General features: G+C 49.8%; 2 protein-coding genes across 2 annotated transcripts; both read right to left on the reverse strand.

The window, feature by feature from the left end:
- Positions 1-90: 90 nt before the first annotated feature.
- Positions 91-14,434, reverse strand: UBE4A (ubiquitination factor E4A). The gene is made up of 19 exons (NM_001030910.2): positions 14,190-14,434; positions 13,845-14,021; positions 12,883-12,995; positions 12,425-12,577; positions 12,156-12,315; positions 11,572-11,774; positions 11,008-11,199; positions 9,750-10,083; positions 9,379-9,505; positions 7,964-8,271; positions 7,056-7,188; positions 6,025-6,212; positions 5,005-5,105; positions 4,775-4,888; positions 3,109-3,283; positions 2,788-2,968; positions 2,044-2,191; positions 1,391-1,548; positions 91-1,085 (listed from the first exon to the last, which is right to left on the reverse strand). Exons 1-19 carry the CDS (start codon positions 14,308-14,310, stop codon positions 947-949), a joined length of 3,225 nt encoding a protein of 1,074 aa, NP_001026081.2. The 5' UTR covers positions 14,311-14,434; the 3' UTR covers positions 91-946.
- A 551-nt stretch (positions 14,435-14,985) lies between these two features.
- On the reverse strand, positions 14,986-18,077 carry LOC428244 (G protein-activated inward rectifier potassium channel 4-like). The gene is made up of 3 exons (XM_004948062.5): positions 16,828-18,077; positions 15,521-16,733; positions 14,986-15,329 (listed from the first exon to the last, which is right to left on the reverse strand). Exons 1-3 carry the CDS (start codon positions 17,038-17,040, stop codon positions 15,082-15,084), a joined length of 1,674 nt encoding a protein of 557 aa, XP_004948119.2. The 5' UTR covers positions 17,041-18,077; the 3' UTR covers positions 14,986-15,081.
- Between the last annotated feature and the right edge of the window lie 643 nt (positions 18,078-18,720).

Here is an 18,720-nt window from a genome sequence, read left to right on the forward strand (position 1 = left end):
CCGCGGGTTCGAGACCCGCGCGGTGCCGGTGCCGCCGCCGCGCCCTCCCCGCCCCCCCGAGCGCGGCGATAAACCAAGCGAGGGACGGCGTGAAGGCAAAGAGGATTTATAGCGTTCCTCGGGAGAACGTACACAGCCTGGGCAGGGAGGCAACGCGGCTCCGGAAGAGCTCTGAGACAAACAGGTGCTCTCATTCACCGACCGCAAGGCACCGCTAACGCCAAGCTCCTCCGAAAGAACGGGCAGCCTCGTCATCCCTCCCGGCTAAAGCAGAGGCTTTTCTGCAACTCATTTCTCCCTCCAGGAGCTCTATTAGCTGCTAGACCTTCACAGCCGACTGTACAAGTATCTAAATATTGCATTTTGCCCCCCCCTCCCCCTTATTTCCCATACATCGTCTGAAAAAGAAACCCCGCTCCACACTCAGCATGTACACGTTTGCATAGCTGTCCCCTTTCAGTCCGTGCCCCCGGCTGAACTTCAGAGCTGCTGCTGCAGATGCGAAGGCATCACTTTCACAGTAGACAAGATTACATCATTTGAACAACTTGGGAGTCAACAGCAACAGAACAGAGGCTGGGGTAGCAAAGACCATTTTTGGTGTCACTGGAAAAGTAACACGGCAGTTGTTAGCCAACACAAAGAACGATTAGTATAGGGACAGGGCAACAGGACAGTCAGAAGAGGCTGAAACTTCCCAAGATGCAGAGGTGAGGAAGCTACAGGACAGTGGAAACCCTTGGTATTAACCAGTAATTCTTGAAAGGAAAGACAGAATAAGAGGGAGAAGAAGGTAGTAGGAGAGATTCCAGATGTGGTGCAATGCACTGGATGTATTCTTCATTCACATGGCAAGTTTCAGGGATGCTCTGGAGAAACTGCCATCACCACCACAAGACATTTATCTCGCCCATGATTGCATGTCTGGGTATGGAGATCTTTGTTCTCAGTTCAGTGTGTCCTCCAGCTCCTCCTTCTGCTTTTTTCTCTCTGCAAGCCACTGCTGAATCTTTTCTTTAAGCTCCCTGTTTGGTCTAATCTGGTCCATAGTGAGTGGGCTCCGATTAAAAGGATCTGTCTGATCACTGAAAGAGAGCATTGAGGAGATTACCTTCACAGCCCATTTGCCAGGAAAAGAAAAAAAGACTGATCAGGAGGACTGGTGCAATCCTCCTGCTGTTAAGTGAAGTGAACTTACTCAGCCAACACTGAGCCCATGTGTCACTGGGTATCATTAGGCAAGTGAAATATATCACCCCAAGACTGTATACCCCACCATATCCCAAGCTTCCAACTTGGAAAAGCACAAGTCCTTGCCCCATGAAAAGCAGTCCATGACAAAAAGGAAGCTTAATATGAACAAGGATGCACTTAAGCCTACATTTCATACCTGAGTAGGTGCCGGGCTATGGTTGACCGATCCACAGTGACACGGGATGATGGCAGGATCACTGGGTCAGACATCAGAGTGCTCATGATGGGATCCAGGAACTCATCGCAAGCATCTGCATATGTCTCCTCCTCCTGCTGCTGACGGTCTGCAAGAGACTGGCAGGCACACACAGCTTGTAAAACCCAGGACTTCCCAGCGCCGTTCCAATTCTTTCAAAAACAGGTTTGCTTTTAACATCACCACGACTGAAAAAAAACACTTCAGTGGAACACAGAAGTATCAGAGCTGGTCAGGGCAGTGGCTGTTTAACAGAGTCACAATTACAAAACCACAGAACAGGGCAAAGGGCCTGATTTAACACACAAACATTTGCCACTAGAAGCTAACAAACTTCAGTAGCCAAGCCCCACTATGAGCCATCATGCATTTCTTTTCTCATGTTACAAGCTCATACATCTGTTGATGCGGTTCTTGAATGTGTGCTATAACATTTACGGGTATAAAGGAGCCCTCTCAGCTGTCCAAACGTGCACTTCAGATCAAGCACCATTTCCCAGCACTGCAGCTTCACAGCGAAGATGCAGCTTTAAACAGATGGAAAAGGATGCTCGTTTCATTTCTTTTTGGCTTTTATTCTATCTACTTCTCACCTTGATCCTCTCAGCCAGGTTACTGAATGCCACTATCATGTTGCCAGGCTTATTGATTTTCTTCAGGACCCTTACTGTCTGGGCAAAGAGTGTTGGTGAATAGGAGCGGCCGTCCTTTGGTACCGTGGCACAGAAGTTTTCTTCATCTCTGGGCCACAATTTGAAAGAAAGCAAGAGTTTAAGAATTCATATTCCTCCGGCTGCAAAACACAGTACCCTCAACAGCTGTGTTACCAGAGCAAGGAACTCGAGTTACATGGTATCGAGAGAAAAGCCTGACTGTAATCAAATGTTTTTCCTAGGTCCTCTCCAAAGAGACCCACGGGGTGAATTTAACTGTGATTACAGTCAACTTCCACGCCTACTAGCTGCATTGCAGCTGCCTTCCATGTGTAATCCAAGAACAGCTACAGAAGAGCACACCACGCTTCTGAAAGGCCCACTGAGGACTTCTGTTCACAGAGTTCCTATGAAAACACTCCCACCCTGTGGCAAAGGAGGTCACAGGACTCTGCTACCCCACATGTTCACCTAACTGCAGCTGCAGTTCCCATCCCAGTGCAGGTTTTGCTGTGCACATCACAACTAATCCCACTTTAGGCCAAATTCCATTTCCAATTCCTTGCAAACATCATCAGTGTCCAACAGATGACAAAAACCTGTTTATACTTAAAAGCACCCAAAGGCCATTCTTCTCCACGAGCACTTCTGACATCCCACCTCCAGCACTCCCTTGTCACATACCCAAGGTTCAGGTAGATCGTACAGATGTCAGAAACTAGCTGCTGTGGTTTGAAGTCAAACTCGCTGAAATCCTTGACTTTCAAAGCTCCCATTTTAGGGCCAACCAGGTGTTGCAGAAAATAGTTTAGCATGGAGATGATGCGTTCAGCAAGAAAAGGATGCACAAACAGGGACTTGATTTCTGGAACAGAAACCAATAGCTCCCTGAGCTTCATGGTAATCCAGTCCCTCTCTGACAATCCTTAAACCGAATCCGACCCGCCCAATATCCCAGGCAATGCAGTTCTGTAGGTCTCAGCAGGCAGGATTTGCTCTTCCTACCTGATGTCAGGAAGGCCAGAGTACCGATGGTTTCATTGGACATGATGTTGTGGAATCGAGCCAGCTGACCAAACATCTGCAGGCTGGACTCCTTCTCCCGACGAGCCTCCTGGGACAGGTTGTCCCACTCACCACGGTCCTTCTCTATCTGCTGAATTTTAATCTTACTCAGGTACTGTAAAGACACGGCAGGGAAACATATGGGAGCAGCTGTGTGAGTAAAGCAGACTAAGATGCTTTCCTTTCAGCCAGTCACTTCAGGGCACAGAAGAGGCACATGTGTTTGTTATAGAAGCATGGAATACATCTCCTACAGCAGCCTTAGGAGGACAGGCAATAAATAAGCAACAAAAGCTAACCCAGAGTGCTCCCTCATCACCGCCTGAGAGCATTAGCAGGGAGATGCTAAAAACCAGAATGTCTGTAGTGAATGTGAATTACATTAGGATTGCTCCTCATAGAGCCTTCATTCTGTAACCTTCTGCCAGCACCGATGTAGGCTGAGAAGAACCTTAGTGAACCAAGAAAACTGTCAGAGATGCTCAGCACAGCTTTTGAGTGCTTAGCACAGAGAGCATCCACATTCCCAATCATCTCCTCTGGTGAATCAGTATAATGTTACCACCTCTTCCTATGGCAAATTCCACTTTAACACCTCTAGGCAACACTAACAGAAAGCATCAAATCTCACTGCTCATCTGCCTGAGCTCAGGAGACAGGCAGCAGAACCAAAGCATATTTTTCAAGAGTGGAATGCCAGGAGTTAATTGGTTTCAAAACCTGTAACAAGCAACAAATAAGAGCTCACTCGTGTTACAGTGCCTTCCTGTTCTCACCACCCTAAGAAACTTAATGGCAAGACCTCAGATATTATCTGCTCCACTCTGACAGGGGCCAGGTATGGAAGGAAAAGGTAGAGCATTTGAAGGGTTCATAACTGCACAACTGTAATAAAACATACAATTGCTCATACTGACAAATTGCATGAAGGCTGTAGATGTTCAAAACCAGACATGCAATATCCATGTGACCTGTCTGATCCGCCAGCCTCCATTCTGCCACAGGTAAAAGCTCCACAAAAGCACTTTCTGGCAGCACCAAGAGGCTCTGGAAGGCATGGTGAGACAATCATCACACATCAGGGACACAAATTCAGCTGAAACCTGCTTTGTAAACCTAACGGAAAATTGCCTGGAGACAAAAGGTCCTTATTAGCCTACACCACCTGAGGAAAGGCCAAGGGGATTTGATAATCAAAAACTGCAGAACTCATTTAAAGCCTGGCTGCATCCAGATTAACAACAGGCAGATTTCCTTCCGACCCTGCTAGCACTTCATTCTCCATCTGGGAAGAAAAAAAGAAAGCTTTTCTGTTTCTTTTTGTTCTGATCCGTCTCCCAGGATGAAGGGGAATGGAATCAAGTGCCCTGTGAGTGCTGTCCCAGACCCCACCATACTTCTGCCATAATCCCTTCATGATGCTTGCAAGATCACAAACCTGGCTAAGCTGAGTTTCCCAGCAAGTATCTACTGCAAGGATTCATCCAAAGAACAAAAGTATATTAAGATTGTTCAGGAGATAAAAGGCCACTGCTATAATCGGCCACCTAAAGGGGAGTAAGAACCATTTCTACACGGTGCCAGCAGCATACACGCAAAACCCTACCTGTATGGCTTCATCCAACAGGAAAATTGCATCGTTCATGAGCAAATTAAGGAAGCGCAGGAAAAGAGGGGGATTCATTGCCTCCAGGTTCTCTGAGGCATAATCAGCCAAAGCCTGCAGATAACAAGAAAATGATGACTGCTCTGACACAGTCCAAACTGCAAGACACAAGTCTATATGCTCCATCAACAGCTAGACAGACATGCTTACATTTACACCGCTTGTCTTACCTTTATGCTCTGTCGGTATGAATCCGTGCCCCACATGTATCTCAGGATGGGATACATTGGACGGCGGTAGTTGAATTTCTGCTCAAACTGATGGGGGTCACCTAAACAGAAGTGAGAGCGCCACGTTTTGGCTGCGGGCACAGGCAGGGATTTTTAATTCCTTTTCAATGTTTGCTCAGCACTGTGTGGGAACAGGCTGCGTTTTCTTCAGAAAGCTGAAATATTGACCACCCAATCGGGTACTGAATGCATCAATAGGCAGCAAGCAGTCAAAGCACAGTTTCATCATCACTTCCTCAACAAAAAGGTCCAGCAGTTTCTACTGACTGTTACCACTGCTGTGACCAGGCTGAGCTAAGCGCCCATAGGGCACAATGGGCAAGTCCTGTGGAACAAGAACACGAGTGGCTGCTGGGATCACAGCTTTTTAAGATCACCTGGGATACTTTTACAACAGGAGGATGCAATCAATGGATAGTCAGTGTGCCTGACAGTATCCCAAGCAGAAATAGGCACAAGCAAGTGAGAAGGGCAGGACTTCCAGCTCTTGATTAATTCTCCGATTTCAAAGAGCAGGAAGTGCCAATCGAATGCAGGGCTGCAGGAAACCAACAGAGTCCAACAGAACCTCCTGGGAAGGAAAATGACTGCCTCAGCTACACATATGTGTTTCCTTTAACAGCATGTGTTTCCTATTGCTCTCAGGGGATTATAAAAAACAGCTCCTGGAGAAGTCCGAGACCTGTCACCGACCTCACAGCAACACAGCCAGCTCTACAGCAGAAGGGAATGGCAAATTACAAGCACTGCTGCACCAACGAACCCTTGCCCTTTGACAGTTATACTTCCTAGCTGTGTGGCTTTGTGCAAGTCAGAATTTTGGAAAGACTGGTGCTTTGCTGGAATACAATTGAGCAGTTCAACAAAGCACGAAGAGATTCATTCTTTTACACTGAAGCACTTCAAAACCCGAACACAAATTTTGCAGAAGGAAGACACCTCTTCACCTTCCGTGCTTACCAGTAAACTCAATATCCACAAAGACTTTGATAAGTGCCTCAGCAAGATGGGCAGCATATTGGTAAGAGCAGAACACTCTTTTACGATGAAACACACTGGAGACAAGTGGATTCTGGGCCTGATCTAAATGAGGCATCACAGCTTCCAGCACTTCTGCCAGCTTGGCTCGCAGATGAGGATTTTTCATTCTGTAAGTGAAAAAACAGAATTCAAAGGGATACTTAAAAAAGATCAATTCCAATATGTTCCTGTAGCAACCAGCAAAACGTCTCTGACAAAGCAGTTTCTTATGTTATATAGGAGCACAAAGCAAAGCGTCCCTGTTAAAAGACAGACAGGTTCTGCTGGGAACAACATCTGATTCTTTGCATCTCTACCAACTCCCACTCAACATCCTTTCAAAATTAGTTTTTGTTAAATACAGTGCTTTAATCCACACCCAGATGACCACAACTAGCATCTCACTTCTACTCAACACCATACTTGCTTGTTTCCATGTATACAGCACCATGGGAAGCAGCAGAATAAGTAATTTTACAAGTACACTTCTATTAGGTAGTGACTTCCAGCTGATGCATGCTCTTAGTGCTTCTGCAGCCATATGCCCTCCGGAGAGATGAGAGTACCAGGGTAACCAGCAAGCACAGAAGTAACTTCTTCAGGTAGTAAGAAGTATTGGCAGTGTTAGAAAAACTCTCTCAACAACATCTAGAGATGAGCAGCAGTTACTGTTACAGCAACAGCCAAACCTTCCTTGCTCAGTGTTCCCTGGCACCTAGTTGCTGGGTGACTATGCCCTTGCATAGTATGACTAAACAAGAATTAAGACACTAAATATTGTTTGCCTCGTGTGAAGCACAAATTCTTCAAGCAGCTTTTAGTGCCTTCTGTGAGCAGAATGATTTTTCCAAAGAGACCAAGCAACCTACAGATGTATGAGCTGAGCCCCAAGGCACCTCTGACAATTCCCACTTCTTTGTTTCTATGCTTTGCAGTAAGTATAAAGAGTTCACAGCTGGGGCTGGACGTACCTCTCCACATCGCCCATGAAAACAGTAACAAAGTGAAGGATGTGCTCCAGAGAATCAGCAGAAGTCTCCAAGATGTCATCAGCAAAACGCCGCAGGAATATGAAGAAGTCACCCAAGTTATCTGCAAAGAATTCTGTGAGGAGAGACTGCAAATTAGTTCATCAGGCAGCTCGCACAGCATGTTTTATTACAACACCAAAATAACGAAGAATGCACAGCCTGAAGAAATCCAATGCACAGCATTCACTTCACTCATCTCCAAAGTCACTTTACAGGGTGACGCCCAGCAGCTCTCCATTGATATTATGCACTGCTACACAGCAGAAGCTCAAGGGAAGGCAATCTCAACACAACAGAAATAGTGTGCAGGTAGAACAGTAAATCAATGCAGGATTTGGCCAAACTTAGCAACATGGCAATGCACAGGATCTTTAAAAGGTCAGCAGCAATCAAAACCTGAAGTGTTCCCTGAAAGAGCTGCAAATGTTACGAGAGTTAATGACCCTCTTCAAAGAGCATATTCTGTGCAGAGAAAAATGCTATCAGCAGCAGCACTATATCCTTTCCCCTGGAAAGCAAAGCACTTCCTTGGACAACACTTCCAGTATTCATCTAGACAGCACCAGGACTAGCTTGCTGGATTAACTGAGAGATCTCTGCCTGTTTTGGATGCTATGATCTCGGTGCTGACATTGTTGAAGCTGTAGGTGACTCACACTACACTCTCTTACATGTCCTATAACTCGCCCTTCACAAAGCTAAAAATTGAGGGGAAATCCTGGTGCTTAAGGAAACTTAAAGCATAAGGCCTCGTATGTATAAACACTCTGAACAGAGCACTTCTTAAGCTGCTTCAGATTCAGACCCTTACGTGCAGCAGCACAAACCAGCAGGAGAAGTGGCTTCACCTGGTACATAGGCCAGTGCACTGTTTTCCACTCCTGGCAATGGAAACGTCAGCTCTAGAGGTTCAGTCCCTTGGTTTCCTATAGCCAGCTGTACCAGGAGAACTGCCATGGACACCTGCAGATTCAGGCAGTTCTGCAGCATCTGTGGCTCTGTCATCGCTGTCTTCATGGAGAGATAGATGGTCATCAGGCGTTCAAACTGCTCCCTGAGGCTGTCAGCAGCAGGGTTAGAACTCTGCTGAGCTTCTCGCCACGCTACCTGCAGGCGGTGAAGGCTTTGGTTTATCTTTACCATCTGGTCATGCAACCTACTCGGGGAAAACAAGGCAAGAGATCAGACAAGATGCAAGTAAGCTCAGTACAAACTGCCTAAGCAATACAGAAGTCACCGTGCTTCTTAGCTAGAACTTAACTTGTTTGTTAGGGACAGACTTGCCTGCTGCACAGAATCTTTTCTGTTTAAGCTATTTCCCTGCAAATAATCTGTTTCGGGGGTCAGTAACAAGAAATGCATAAGGAAAGGCAAGCCAGGACTTGAAAGGACAAGAAATCCTCCTGAAATACCAAGGAGGTCTGCTAAGCAGCCTGCTAAAGCAGCAGCTCCTATGAAGCACTCTGCAGTGGTGCAGACAACGAGCCCACGCAGCTGCAAACCTTGTTGGGTTACCAAGGTCAGGGTGTGGGTAAGCCTGGGAGGCAACGTTTTCAGTTTCCCAGCAACAAGCCACTTGCATAACTTTTTCATCTATTTCTATATTTAGCTCATAAACCAGAAGGGGACTGTGCTCGAATCAGTGGTGACCTCATAGTATCCAGGCAACAATTTAGAGAAGAAAGCTATAAAAACAGTGCATTCTGGTGTCCAGAAAATTGTTTCCTGGAAACGGTCAGTTACCTTGCACTGCTGCTTCCAATAAAATCAATTTAGTGGAGCAGTTCAGACACCTCACACTCTGCTACTGAGATGCTCTCTAGTAGATAAGCAAAAGGACAGAGGCCTGCTCTCCCAGAGAACCTATCAGCACTGAGCGAGCCCTGCCAAACCAGCACCTAGCTGTTAAAATACTATAAGTCATGTGGATTCTGTAAGGCTGTTAGCTCTGACTGAACACAAGCGAGCAAAATTCTTTACTAAATTAGTCAGCCTGGCACTCAAGCTGTCAGTCAAAATGCATTTGGTAACTCAACTGGTATACTCTGAATATTTATGAAAAATATATGTAACCACATGCAGATGCATAACAGCACTGGGAACAATCTTTTACCTAAAGCTTGAGCTTTCACATTCCTTCCAAATATTAATCATTTAAGCCTGAAGACATAAAACCTCTCTCAAAGTGCATGCTTCAGTAGCACCTCTAACACCTTGTCAGAGGCCAGCTCTGTAAGAACACACACAGCTCTAGAACTGTTACCTGTGAAATCCTAAGTGAAGGGTATACTGCGTCAGAACCAGGTTTTCTGTCACCAGATTGTAGCTGTTTGCAAACTCTGGCTCTTGTTCAGTCACAGCAGGTATCAAACACGTTTCTTTTTCCAAACCTAGAATTAAAAGCATCTTTGCATTAAGCTTTGCTAAGGGCTCAAGAGAGCTCCTCCTGATAATATGAAGTGACTGCACACGACACTGGGCAGTGTTTTATTTGAATTCATCTCTTCCACTTTTTCCTCTGTAGTCTCTCACTTAGCTCAGCCTTTAGCAATGTACAGAAAGCGTGCCCTGGAGAGGTTAGGAACTGAGAAGATCCCTTTTTACTTCACTTGCTCCCACAGGTTTTGGACATACCTTTCATATGTACATTCTTACTCCTCCGCTCCTCTTCATTCAGCTCCTTCAGGGCACAGTAAGTGGGGTTAAAGGTTAGCAGCTTAGGAGATTTTGGTTTGCAGAAGGGCTGACACAGCTTCAGGAGGGCAGCTCCCAAATTCAGGAAGAAGGCATCTGAGGCATACATCTGGAAGAAGATCTCTGGCATCTGATTAGCCCAAATTTTGGTACGGCCTGAGTTAGCATGCAGACAGTTTCCAAGCCAGGAGAGAATCCTGTGCTTCGTCTCTGGAGACAACTGCAACAGGTTCTTGAGCATCTGGTAGATCTTCTCATGGAACTGGGCCATAAACTGTTACGGGGAACAGAAAATGGTTGAAGGAGTCATGATCCAAAGGCTTTTTCTGACTATCTTATTAATATTTCCAGAGTTGTCCCACGTCCAGACAACATCCCACCCTCAAAAGGAAGGGCTTCCAAAGTAAATTATCAATGTGACACCTGTATTAATCACTACTTGTACACACACCACGAATAGCTCAAAACCTGAGGCCAGAATAACTAACAACACACTGAAATGAGAGTTGTTTCTGTGGGAAATACAAACAAAATTCTTCATGTATTTTTGACAGAAACAACGACCTTGAAAGAACACATGGCTGGAAATCTCATTCTCTGTGAAGAATACCTGCACCTGAGCACGCTTCCCTGCAGAATGAGAGCTGTGTTTCTGTCTTATACTGTGATGCTTCTCCCTTCTGAAACAATCTAAGATCCTACTAGCACTGCTGGTCTCAGGAGGGAAGCTATTTAATTTCATAGAGAAAGAGCGTTGCTCGTCACTCTATCTGCTCATGAGCCAACGTTTTAATTATAGGAAAAGTACTGAAAAAACTGTTTCACAGTAATTACAACAAAGGTAAATTATCTTCATATACCACCCTAAGCTACCGTGCTGGGATCTGCCCTGCAAGTACCCTATCATTTTCCCAAAGCTCAGAAAGCTACTTCGTAAGCGATGACTTCTTCATATTGACCTCATGTTTCTGCTGCTTAAGACTTTGGATACAACCTGAGTAAGCAGTTATACCCATCCACGTCTCACAGATGGAGAATCTACAGGCTAAAGTGGTTCTACGACTTGCTTAGTCACCAGCCAGGCTACTGGAGAGCCAGCAAAAGAACACAACCCCAATATCCAGTCTTCTCACTTGAACCCAGAAGCAGAGACCAACAATACCCATTGGGAAGCAGCAACGTTACAATTGAGTCTCACCTGATGGATGTTGGATTCCTGCACCTTGATCTCTTGTGGACTGGATCGGGATGGATTCAAGAAATACCCATGATTCTCTACCACACCAGGAGTCTTTAGCAAGCAGGAGATATTTAAAATGGCACCTAACAAAGTCTTCTGGTACATCTGTCCATTGTTAGGATCCTTGGGCTGAATATACCCTGCAAAAACCTAGGGAAAACAGTTGAACATGCAGCAGCCTAACTGAAATGCAGTCATCAGAACTGCATTGTAAAGATGAATTTCTAAAAATGAGAAGAGCACGAGAAGAGTCACAGGAAAAAAAAACATAATTAGAAAAACCAAAATCAGCCACTGAACAGAAAATGACAGGTACATGAGAGGTACCTGCTTCTCAGACTACTGTCTGCTTTCCCGTTGTCACGTGCAAACTCTTTTTCCACTACTTCTACTTCTTGTCTTTTTGAGTTATGCTACAGAAGCATTCATAGGAGAACACTAAGATGATACTATTCCAACCAGTTGGGCTTCCCCGTAACAATCAAAAAAGCTAACAGCTCTCGATGACTGAAGAGCACATACCTTTGCTATATCTTTCTGCTTTGTGAAATAGAGGATCATATCCAGGTAAGTGTATAGCAGGATCTGGCAAAGGTCCAAGTCCTTGATCCTGCTCAATAAAATATCAAACACTGGAACCATGACTTCCCCAAACGTCCGCACTTCCTCATCCATCGTTAAGGCTTCTATGACCTCCTCAAGAAACTCAGTCATGTCTTCAAAATCTAGCAAGGGACACAAGACCATTACTGACAATGCTCAGTGCAGCCAGATCTTAGAGTATGCATACACTACAACCCTCCTCTTCATCTTCCTTTTAATGACAAAGGGAGTCAAAACTTTATCCGAGCCACAGTGCTGCTCCTGCAGGCTTTACCAATGTTAAAATTGTACTTGCTACAGTTAGATACAAGAATTCAGAGTGCCTTCTAGAGCCACCTCCTTAGTGAAGACAGGAGACCTCATTGTCATTCTGACTGCAAAACTTAAACCTTTAGAGGGCCAAATGCAGCTGCAGAGAAACACGGCTAGAACAAAACAGAAAGCCTCACAACAACTCTACCAGTAACCTCATTAAGACAGAAATTAAGTTCACTCAAACTTACGTGCTCCTCTCAATGCTTCCAGCATCAGGTCCACCAGCTGCTCATACACATTTTGGTTGACATAAATCTCTGGGGTGAGAAGAACAGTGTGAGCATTTGACACAGTCAGATTTCGGCAGCGCACAGCAAAGGGCAGCAAGTTCTCTGGAACCTTGGTTATCTGCACAGAAAGAACAAAACGGATCTGGGGCTGCATATCCACCTCTCGCCATGAAAACATCAGCTTTTAAATAACAAAGTTACCTCCTCTCTCAGAAACTTCTACCCACCTCTTCTCTTGCCCTCTGGAAACAGGCATAGAGGTAGCGTAGAATTTGTTTCTCCCCTGCATCTCGATCTGCAGAGAGATTCTGTGTGCCAGCAGAGGTCATGTAAATCAGGTTGTTTCCAGGCTCCTGCAGCAGCAGGCGGGTAAACAGCGCCTAGACACAAGTAAAAACAGCTTGAAAGTGAAACAGCTCTAGGAAAGAGAAAAATTACTTCAGGAAACAAACAAAAAAATCCATTATCTTTTACAAAACAGACTACGCACTTGCAAAGCTCTCCTTGCCTGTCACCATTGCTATAGGACATCCTATCTCAAATAGAAGATACAAAATTCCCCACTGTGAGCTAGGATTTTAAGAGTTTGGCCAGTTACAATCAGCATATCTCTTGTAGCACTGATGCTGCCTCTATCCGGACAGCCGTTGCTCTGCATGAGATATGATGTGTGCAGAAATTATACCTGCTCGATGTTTTCCATGTCAAGCCAGTCTTGGTCATCCAGATCTGCAGCCATTTCTTCCAAATACACACAGCGAGCTGGAATCCCATTTCCACTCTTCATGCTGGGATCACCTGATGAGAACATAATCTGTTGTTCTGATTGATAGAACACAGCTGCAGGAAGTGAAACCTGCAAGCAGGATCCTGCCTGTGGCAGAGGCAGTCATCTGCTACCGGCTGCTGCAGGGAAGCACTGCCCACCTCCCAGCATCCCTGTCCTATTTCACATAGATCTGATGAGCTCCTGCTTAAATAACATTTCATTAGGAATCCAGCAAGGCATTTTTCTACAAGCACAGAACCCACATCATTAGAAGCTGCATTCTTACACTGATGTCACTTGTAGGAAATAGTTCTGAGGTACCACACGGTTCCTCACAAGACCCCAAGCTCTCGGGGAGTTTCTCTGTTCACACCCTTGCCCCGTGCAGCCCCATGTAGCAGGAACAGCATGAGCTCCTCAGCACACTGGTGCCAGAGGTGCCACATTGGTGCCAGCTCCAAGACATGCTAAGTGACACTTCCATTTGCTGCATGCAGAGGACGACACTCAGAGATGTTAACTCTCAGGACTGTTTTTTCAAGGACAGAGACAGAAACAGTCTTTCACAGCGGTTGCGTAACATTGTTTTCTCCAACCCTCACAGGTGAAAAACAAACTCACAGCTCTGCTCAAGGTTCTGGGAACATAAGATATGAACCAGCTGCGTGGTTCGAGGACACAGATCTTTTCCACCCTGTGTTCCTCCCAGGCTGTTTTACACCAGCACAAGAAGCAGAGCAGAGCTTGCTGTGTGAGGAGGGGCCATGCCTCCTACTGTTCACCCAGAGAACAGAACACCAGCATCCCATCTCCTTGAGGCCCTATACAAGCCTTCACAAGGGAAACCGCATGAACTGAGGGACAGCACGAGCACTCACTGTTGTCGAGAGTGATGAGAAAGATCCTTTGGATCATGTGATTGATGTTGAGCTGCTCGCACAGCTCCCTCTGGGAGCGGAAGGAGCGGCTGATCTCGGCCACAGAGTAATCACAGTCATCGAGGCTCTCGGACACGCTGTTGTCAGAGTCATCCTGGCTGGCCGAAGTTTCCTCTCCTGCAAAATAAAGCTCCTAAGCTTCTTCCTCAGCACTCACAGCCGGGGAAAGGCTTCGCAGGAACACACGGCACCAGCGAGCAGCCTGCTGCCCGCTCCCCCACCTCGGCAGCAGCAGAGCTCTCCCCAGACCCCTCGCCCCGCGGCCCGGCCCGGCCCGGCCCTGACCTGCCAGCTGTCGCAGCTGCTGCTTCTGGCCGGCGGCGAACTGCTTGGCGTCGGCGAGGGAGCTGAAGAGCGCGGCGAAGGGGTTGCCGGAGATGCTATTGTTGTTCTCCTGATCGGTCATCTCCACTCAGCGCCGCGCCATGCGGGCCGGGCCGGGCCGGCCTGCGGTGACGGCGACGAACCGAAACGAACCGCGCCGGGCAGGCCCGGGGCCGCCGCGCTCACCTCCTGCTCAGCCAGACAGCAGGCGTCACCACGTCGCGCTCTAATGACGTCATCATCGAGAGCCGGAAGCTGGGCAGGAGCGACTAGGGAGTGGCGCGGTGCTTTAGCGCCCCCTTGCGTCGAGGAGGGCTCCGGCATGTAAACAAGAACTTGCACCCGTGCTACCCGCGTTCATTAATTTGCTAATTAATTAGCTAATGTTGGAATTCGCACACTTATGCACAAGCCGTCGGACCTAACATTGATTTATGGATGTCTTGCATTGGCATCACTGTCCCTGGAGGTGTTCCAGGACCGTGGCGATGTGGCGCTTGGGGCCACGCTTTAGTGGCACGGTGGGGATGCGCTGTGGTTGGACTCGGGGGTCTCAGAGACCTTTTACGACCTTTATGATTCTATGTGTGTGTGTATGGCAACTTCCCCCCAGCCCCATCCCGCAAAGCCTTGTCCCGGTGCCACTGTCCCAGTACCACTGCCTTGGCTGAGGGCCCAGGAAGGGAAGTGCTCTGGGAGCAGCCCTGGGCACCGCCCCACGTGCTTCAAGCCAGCACCAGACACTGACATCGCCTTGTCGATGAACAGGTTTTAATGGTCTGCTGAGGGGTTCTTTGCCCCGTGATACACAACCAAAGCCCTGCGGTCACCCTGAGCCTCGATGTCGGCCCACTCAGGGCCCGCAGGGCTGTGGCAGCAGCTCCCAGCACAGGCTGGGTGTGGAGCGGTCCCGGCGCTCCAGCTCTGCCATCTCCTGCATCTCCCTGGCGCTCACTGCTGGGGTCTGCACCTCGAAGGTCAGCTCGAAGCGGCTGTAGTCCACACGGAAGGCGCCTTTCTCCAGGGACATGCAGGGCTCAAAGCGGTACCCCCACAGGATCTCGTCCTCGGTGTAGGAGGTGCGGGCCTGGCACGTCATCCCTGTGGCAGGGACATGGCGAGAGGCGGTGATGGGATTCGCGCCACGCTAACACAGGGAGCCGCCCGCAGACCCCACTCCCTGTCCCTCATGCCCGGCTCTGCCTGCCCCCTGCCCACGGCACGGCTTCAGCAGCACCGGGCCTGGTCCCCAGAGGGCTGCGATGGAGCCACCCCAACCCCCCCTCACTCACCCGTAGCTTCCACAATGCCCTCGAGGATGATGATGATCTCAAACTGCTCCCTCTTCAGCGACTCTGCCGACAGGTCCCAGAAGGGGCTGTGCTGGTTGATGACGTGGCAGATGATCTGGGGCTCCACCAGGAACAACCTGTCCTCCCCCGTATCGTAGCCTAAGTTCAGCTCCGACTGCTCCAAGGGGATGAACTCCCCTTCTTTGGTCTGCCGGGATTTGATCAGTTTGGCTCTTATTTTTGCATCCACCATGTGGCTCTCGCGGAGGTCCCCGATGCGGAACATCAGACAGAGCTTCTCGTCCCTGTGGGAGATGACACAATTTTTGCTGAAGATTAAGGTCTGGGCACGCTTCTTGGGCCTGGAGATCTTGACAAACATGCACCCCACCATGAGGGCATCAATCATGGAGCCAATGATGGACTGCGCCATGAGCAGGATGACGCCCTCGGCGCAGTTGGCTGTCACGATCCTGGAGCCGTAGCCAATGGTCCTCTGACTTTCCACAGAGAAGAGTAAGGCAGATATGAAATTGTCCACGTTCTCGATGCACGCCTTCCACTCCGGGTCCCCGATGTGGTTGATGTCATCCCTTATCCATGCATCAAAGAAATAGATGGTGCCGAAGACAACCCAGGTGACAATATAGCACATCATGAAAACAAAGAGGAACCAGCGGTACTTGAGGTCCACAATAGTGGTGAAAATGTCCGAGAGGAACCTCTTCTTCTCCTGGATGTTGCCCAGGTTCACTTGGCACTTGCCCACTTTGGTGACGTAGCGCTGGCGCTGCTGCTTGCCGGCCAGGCCCAGCGGCCGCTCGTCCTCTATCAGCTTGCAACGCCGGCTCTGCAGCCTCTCGGAGGCGGGGATGGAGACGATGCTGCGGTTGGGCGTCCTGCTCCGTGCAGGGCTGAGGATGCTGGGCACGCTGCGGGTGTGCCGTGGGTACCAGCGGGAGGTGCCGTCACGCAGCGTGGGTGGGTGATCTTGGCGGGAGGCCCGGCGGTGCTTGGGCACGTCACTGGTGGTGATGGAGACACTGGGCCAGCGCCTGGTGGGTCCCACGGCCTCCGAGTCCACGCAGCTCTGCGTGGGAGCTGGGTCGCTAGGAACATCGGTGCCACGGGGTGGGGAGAGGTCGTTTGGAACCAGGGCACTTCTCTCAGCAGCAGCAGCTGTGAGAAGCATGGGGGCAGCTGAGACTTCAGGCTGTAAGGGGAAAGGCTCCAGTCAGCATTAAACCACCCTCCTGGTGCTCCGTACCACCGTGCAGCGCAGCACGGCCATAGGGCTGTGGCCCTACCTTCTGGGGGAAGGTGCCATAGCGGCTGGTGTCGGTGGGTGGCCGTGGCAGGTAGGCCAGCATGTGCCTGGCAGTGGGTGCCTGTGCGGGTGGGATGGAGTTCCTGCGGCCCCGGGGCTCCTCGCGTGGAAGCCAGGTGCTGCCCACGCTGTTGTGGGTGCAGAGGCCGTGCTGTGGCTCCGTGCTGCTGCTGGCAGGAAGCACTGCAGCCATAGTGCAGGGTGCTGTGGGAACAGAGAGGGACTGTCAGGCGGAGCTGTGGGGTGTGCGGGCAGTGCAGGGTAGGGATATTGAGGGGAGCACTGCCTGGTCCTGCTCACAGCTCCTTGGGGCTGTAGCAGGTGAAGGATGCTCGTGTGAGGGAAGGTTGGGCACCCACAGTGCGGTGGGGCTGTGAGCAAGCATGGAGGGAAGCAGTGTTCCCCACTGGGGCGTCTCAGCCCCGACATCCCTGCTTGCTCTGTGCCCCTTCCCTGCACCGGGATGTGGTTGCAGTGAGAGCACTGTGCAAATCCCACAGCCCTGGGGCTCCTCAGGGTGAGGCAGAACCACTGCTAACAGCAGCACCCTGTGTGCCTGAGGGGTTTGGAAAGAATTCCATTCGTGGGAAACAGACCCAAAGCCCTCGCCTGTACTGCTGACGTCAAAGACAGCCCCAGCACATTGTCTGGCCATCATCTCCCACTCACTTGAAGAGTCGATGTTTATTTTCATACAGGTTTTCATCAAAAGGGAAGTTGGATGTGACCCAAAGTGCTACTTCAAAATGCAGACAGCAGCCCTGAGCAGAGCCAGAGCCAGGCTGGAACCCATCCCAGCTGCGACCTGCACATGGTGCACCTGCACTGGGGTGTCATGGGCTGGGGAGCATCTCTGCAGCCCCCAGTGCAGCTGCAGCAGCTGCTAGGAGGGCAGCACAGTGCCACCCCCGTGCATGCACAGGGACAGGATGTGCAGAGTTCAGGAGCACTGCAAGGAGAGGCAATGTGCAGCAGGCAGACCTGGGGGAGAACCCCATCTGCGAGGGCCCGGGGATCTCCCAGAGGAAGCGGGTTGTTAATCTGAGTCCCACCTAAACCATAATCCCGTTAGCTGCATTTCTGCAGTGGCTTCGGCACAGTGCTGCTGTGAGCATGGGGCTGTGATACAGAGCAGGGGAACGCCAACCCTGCAGCCATCCCAGGGCCAGCAGCGTGGTCCCTCACACCGTGCATCCACTGCAGCTGGTGCCCAAAGCACCCAACCACTCTGGGGCAGGTGCTGGGGGCCACCCTCTCCTGCTGGGTCCCAGTCAGGTGATGGAGCTGAGCTGGGCAGGAAGCACCAGATGGCTAAGCCAATTACTTGCCCTAATTGCATTGCACCACCTGGGTATGGCTTCCTCCCCTTCAGCCCACTTGTGCAGCCCTCGAGCTGCGCGAAGTGGGCACATCCTCAGTGCTCGTTACCTGCAGCTCGTTCCCTGGAAAACGGCTTTAACACCACCCAGAAACAGAACTCGGAATGGGGAAGCCCTGCCAGGCACGGGACCCAGCCTTACGGGGCACAGCGTGGGGGTACCTGGCCGGCGGAGCCCCCTCCCCGTCAGCGGGCTGCAGCCTCACAGCGGGACCGGCCCCAGCACGGCTCCAGGCGCTGGTCCCCCCAGGGACAAGGTGAGGGGCCCCGCTGCCTCATCCAGCATCCTCTGCCCCGGCCGCTCGGTCCTGGCGCAGGCGCTCCGTCCGTCCATCGAGCAGCGCTGGGGCCCGCAGGCTCGGCTCTTGGGGCAGCTGGATAGAGAAGTTGCAAACAGACAAATTCTGCCACGGAGCGATCCTGCTGCAGGGTAGCACGCACGCTCCGGGCAGCCCCAAGCCTCTGCATGGGAGCATCCTGCAAAAAAAAAGCCCC

Source organism: Gallus gallus, chromosome 24, assembly GCF_016699485.2.
Source record: "Gallus gallus isolate bGalGal1 chromosome 24, bGalGal1.mat.broiler.GRCg7b, whole genome shotgun sequence".
In the NCBI taxonomy this organism is placed as follows: domain Eukaryota; kingdom Metazoa; phylum Chordata; class Aves; order Galliformes; family Phasianidae; genus Gallus; species Gallus gallus.

Excerpts from the sequence above, each read along its gene's own strand:
- UBE4A (NM_001030910.2), bottom strand. The coding sequence starts at position 14,310 with ATGACCGATCAGGAGAACAACAATAGCATCTCCGGCAACCCCTTCGCC. Across the intron at positions 12,996-13,844 it reads TCTCATCACTCTCGACAACA|GTGATCCCAGCATGAAGAGT; the intron begins GTGAGTGCTCGT and ends TGTTCTCATCAG. Across the intron at positions 2,192-2,787 it reads ACGATCTACCTGAACCTTGG|AGATGAAGAAAACTTCTGTG; the intron begins GTATGTGACAAG and ends ATTGTGGCCCAG.
- LOC428244 (XM_004948062.5), bottom strand. The coding sequence starts at position 17,040 with ATGGCTGCAGTGCTTCCTGCCAGCAGCAGCACGGAGCCACAGCACGGC. Across the intron at positions 16,734-16,827 it reads ATGGCACCTTCCCCCAGAAG|CCTGAAGTCTCAGCTGCCCC; the intron begins GTAGGGCCACAG and ends TTCCCCTTACAG. Across the intron at positions 15,330-15,520 it reads GGGCATTGTGGAAGCTACGG|GGATGACGTGCCAGGCCCGC; the intron begins GTGAGTGAGGGG and ends TCCCTGCCACAG.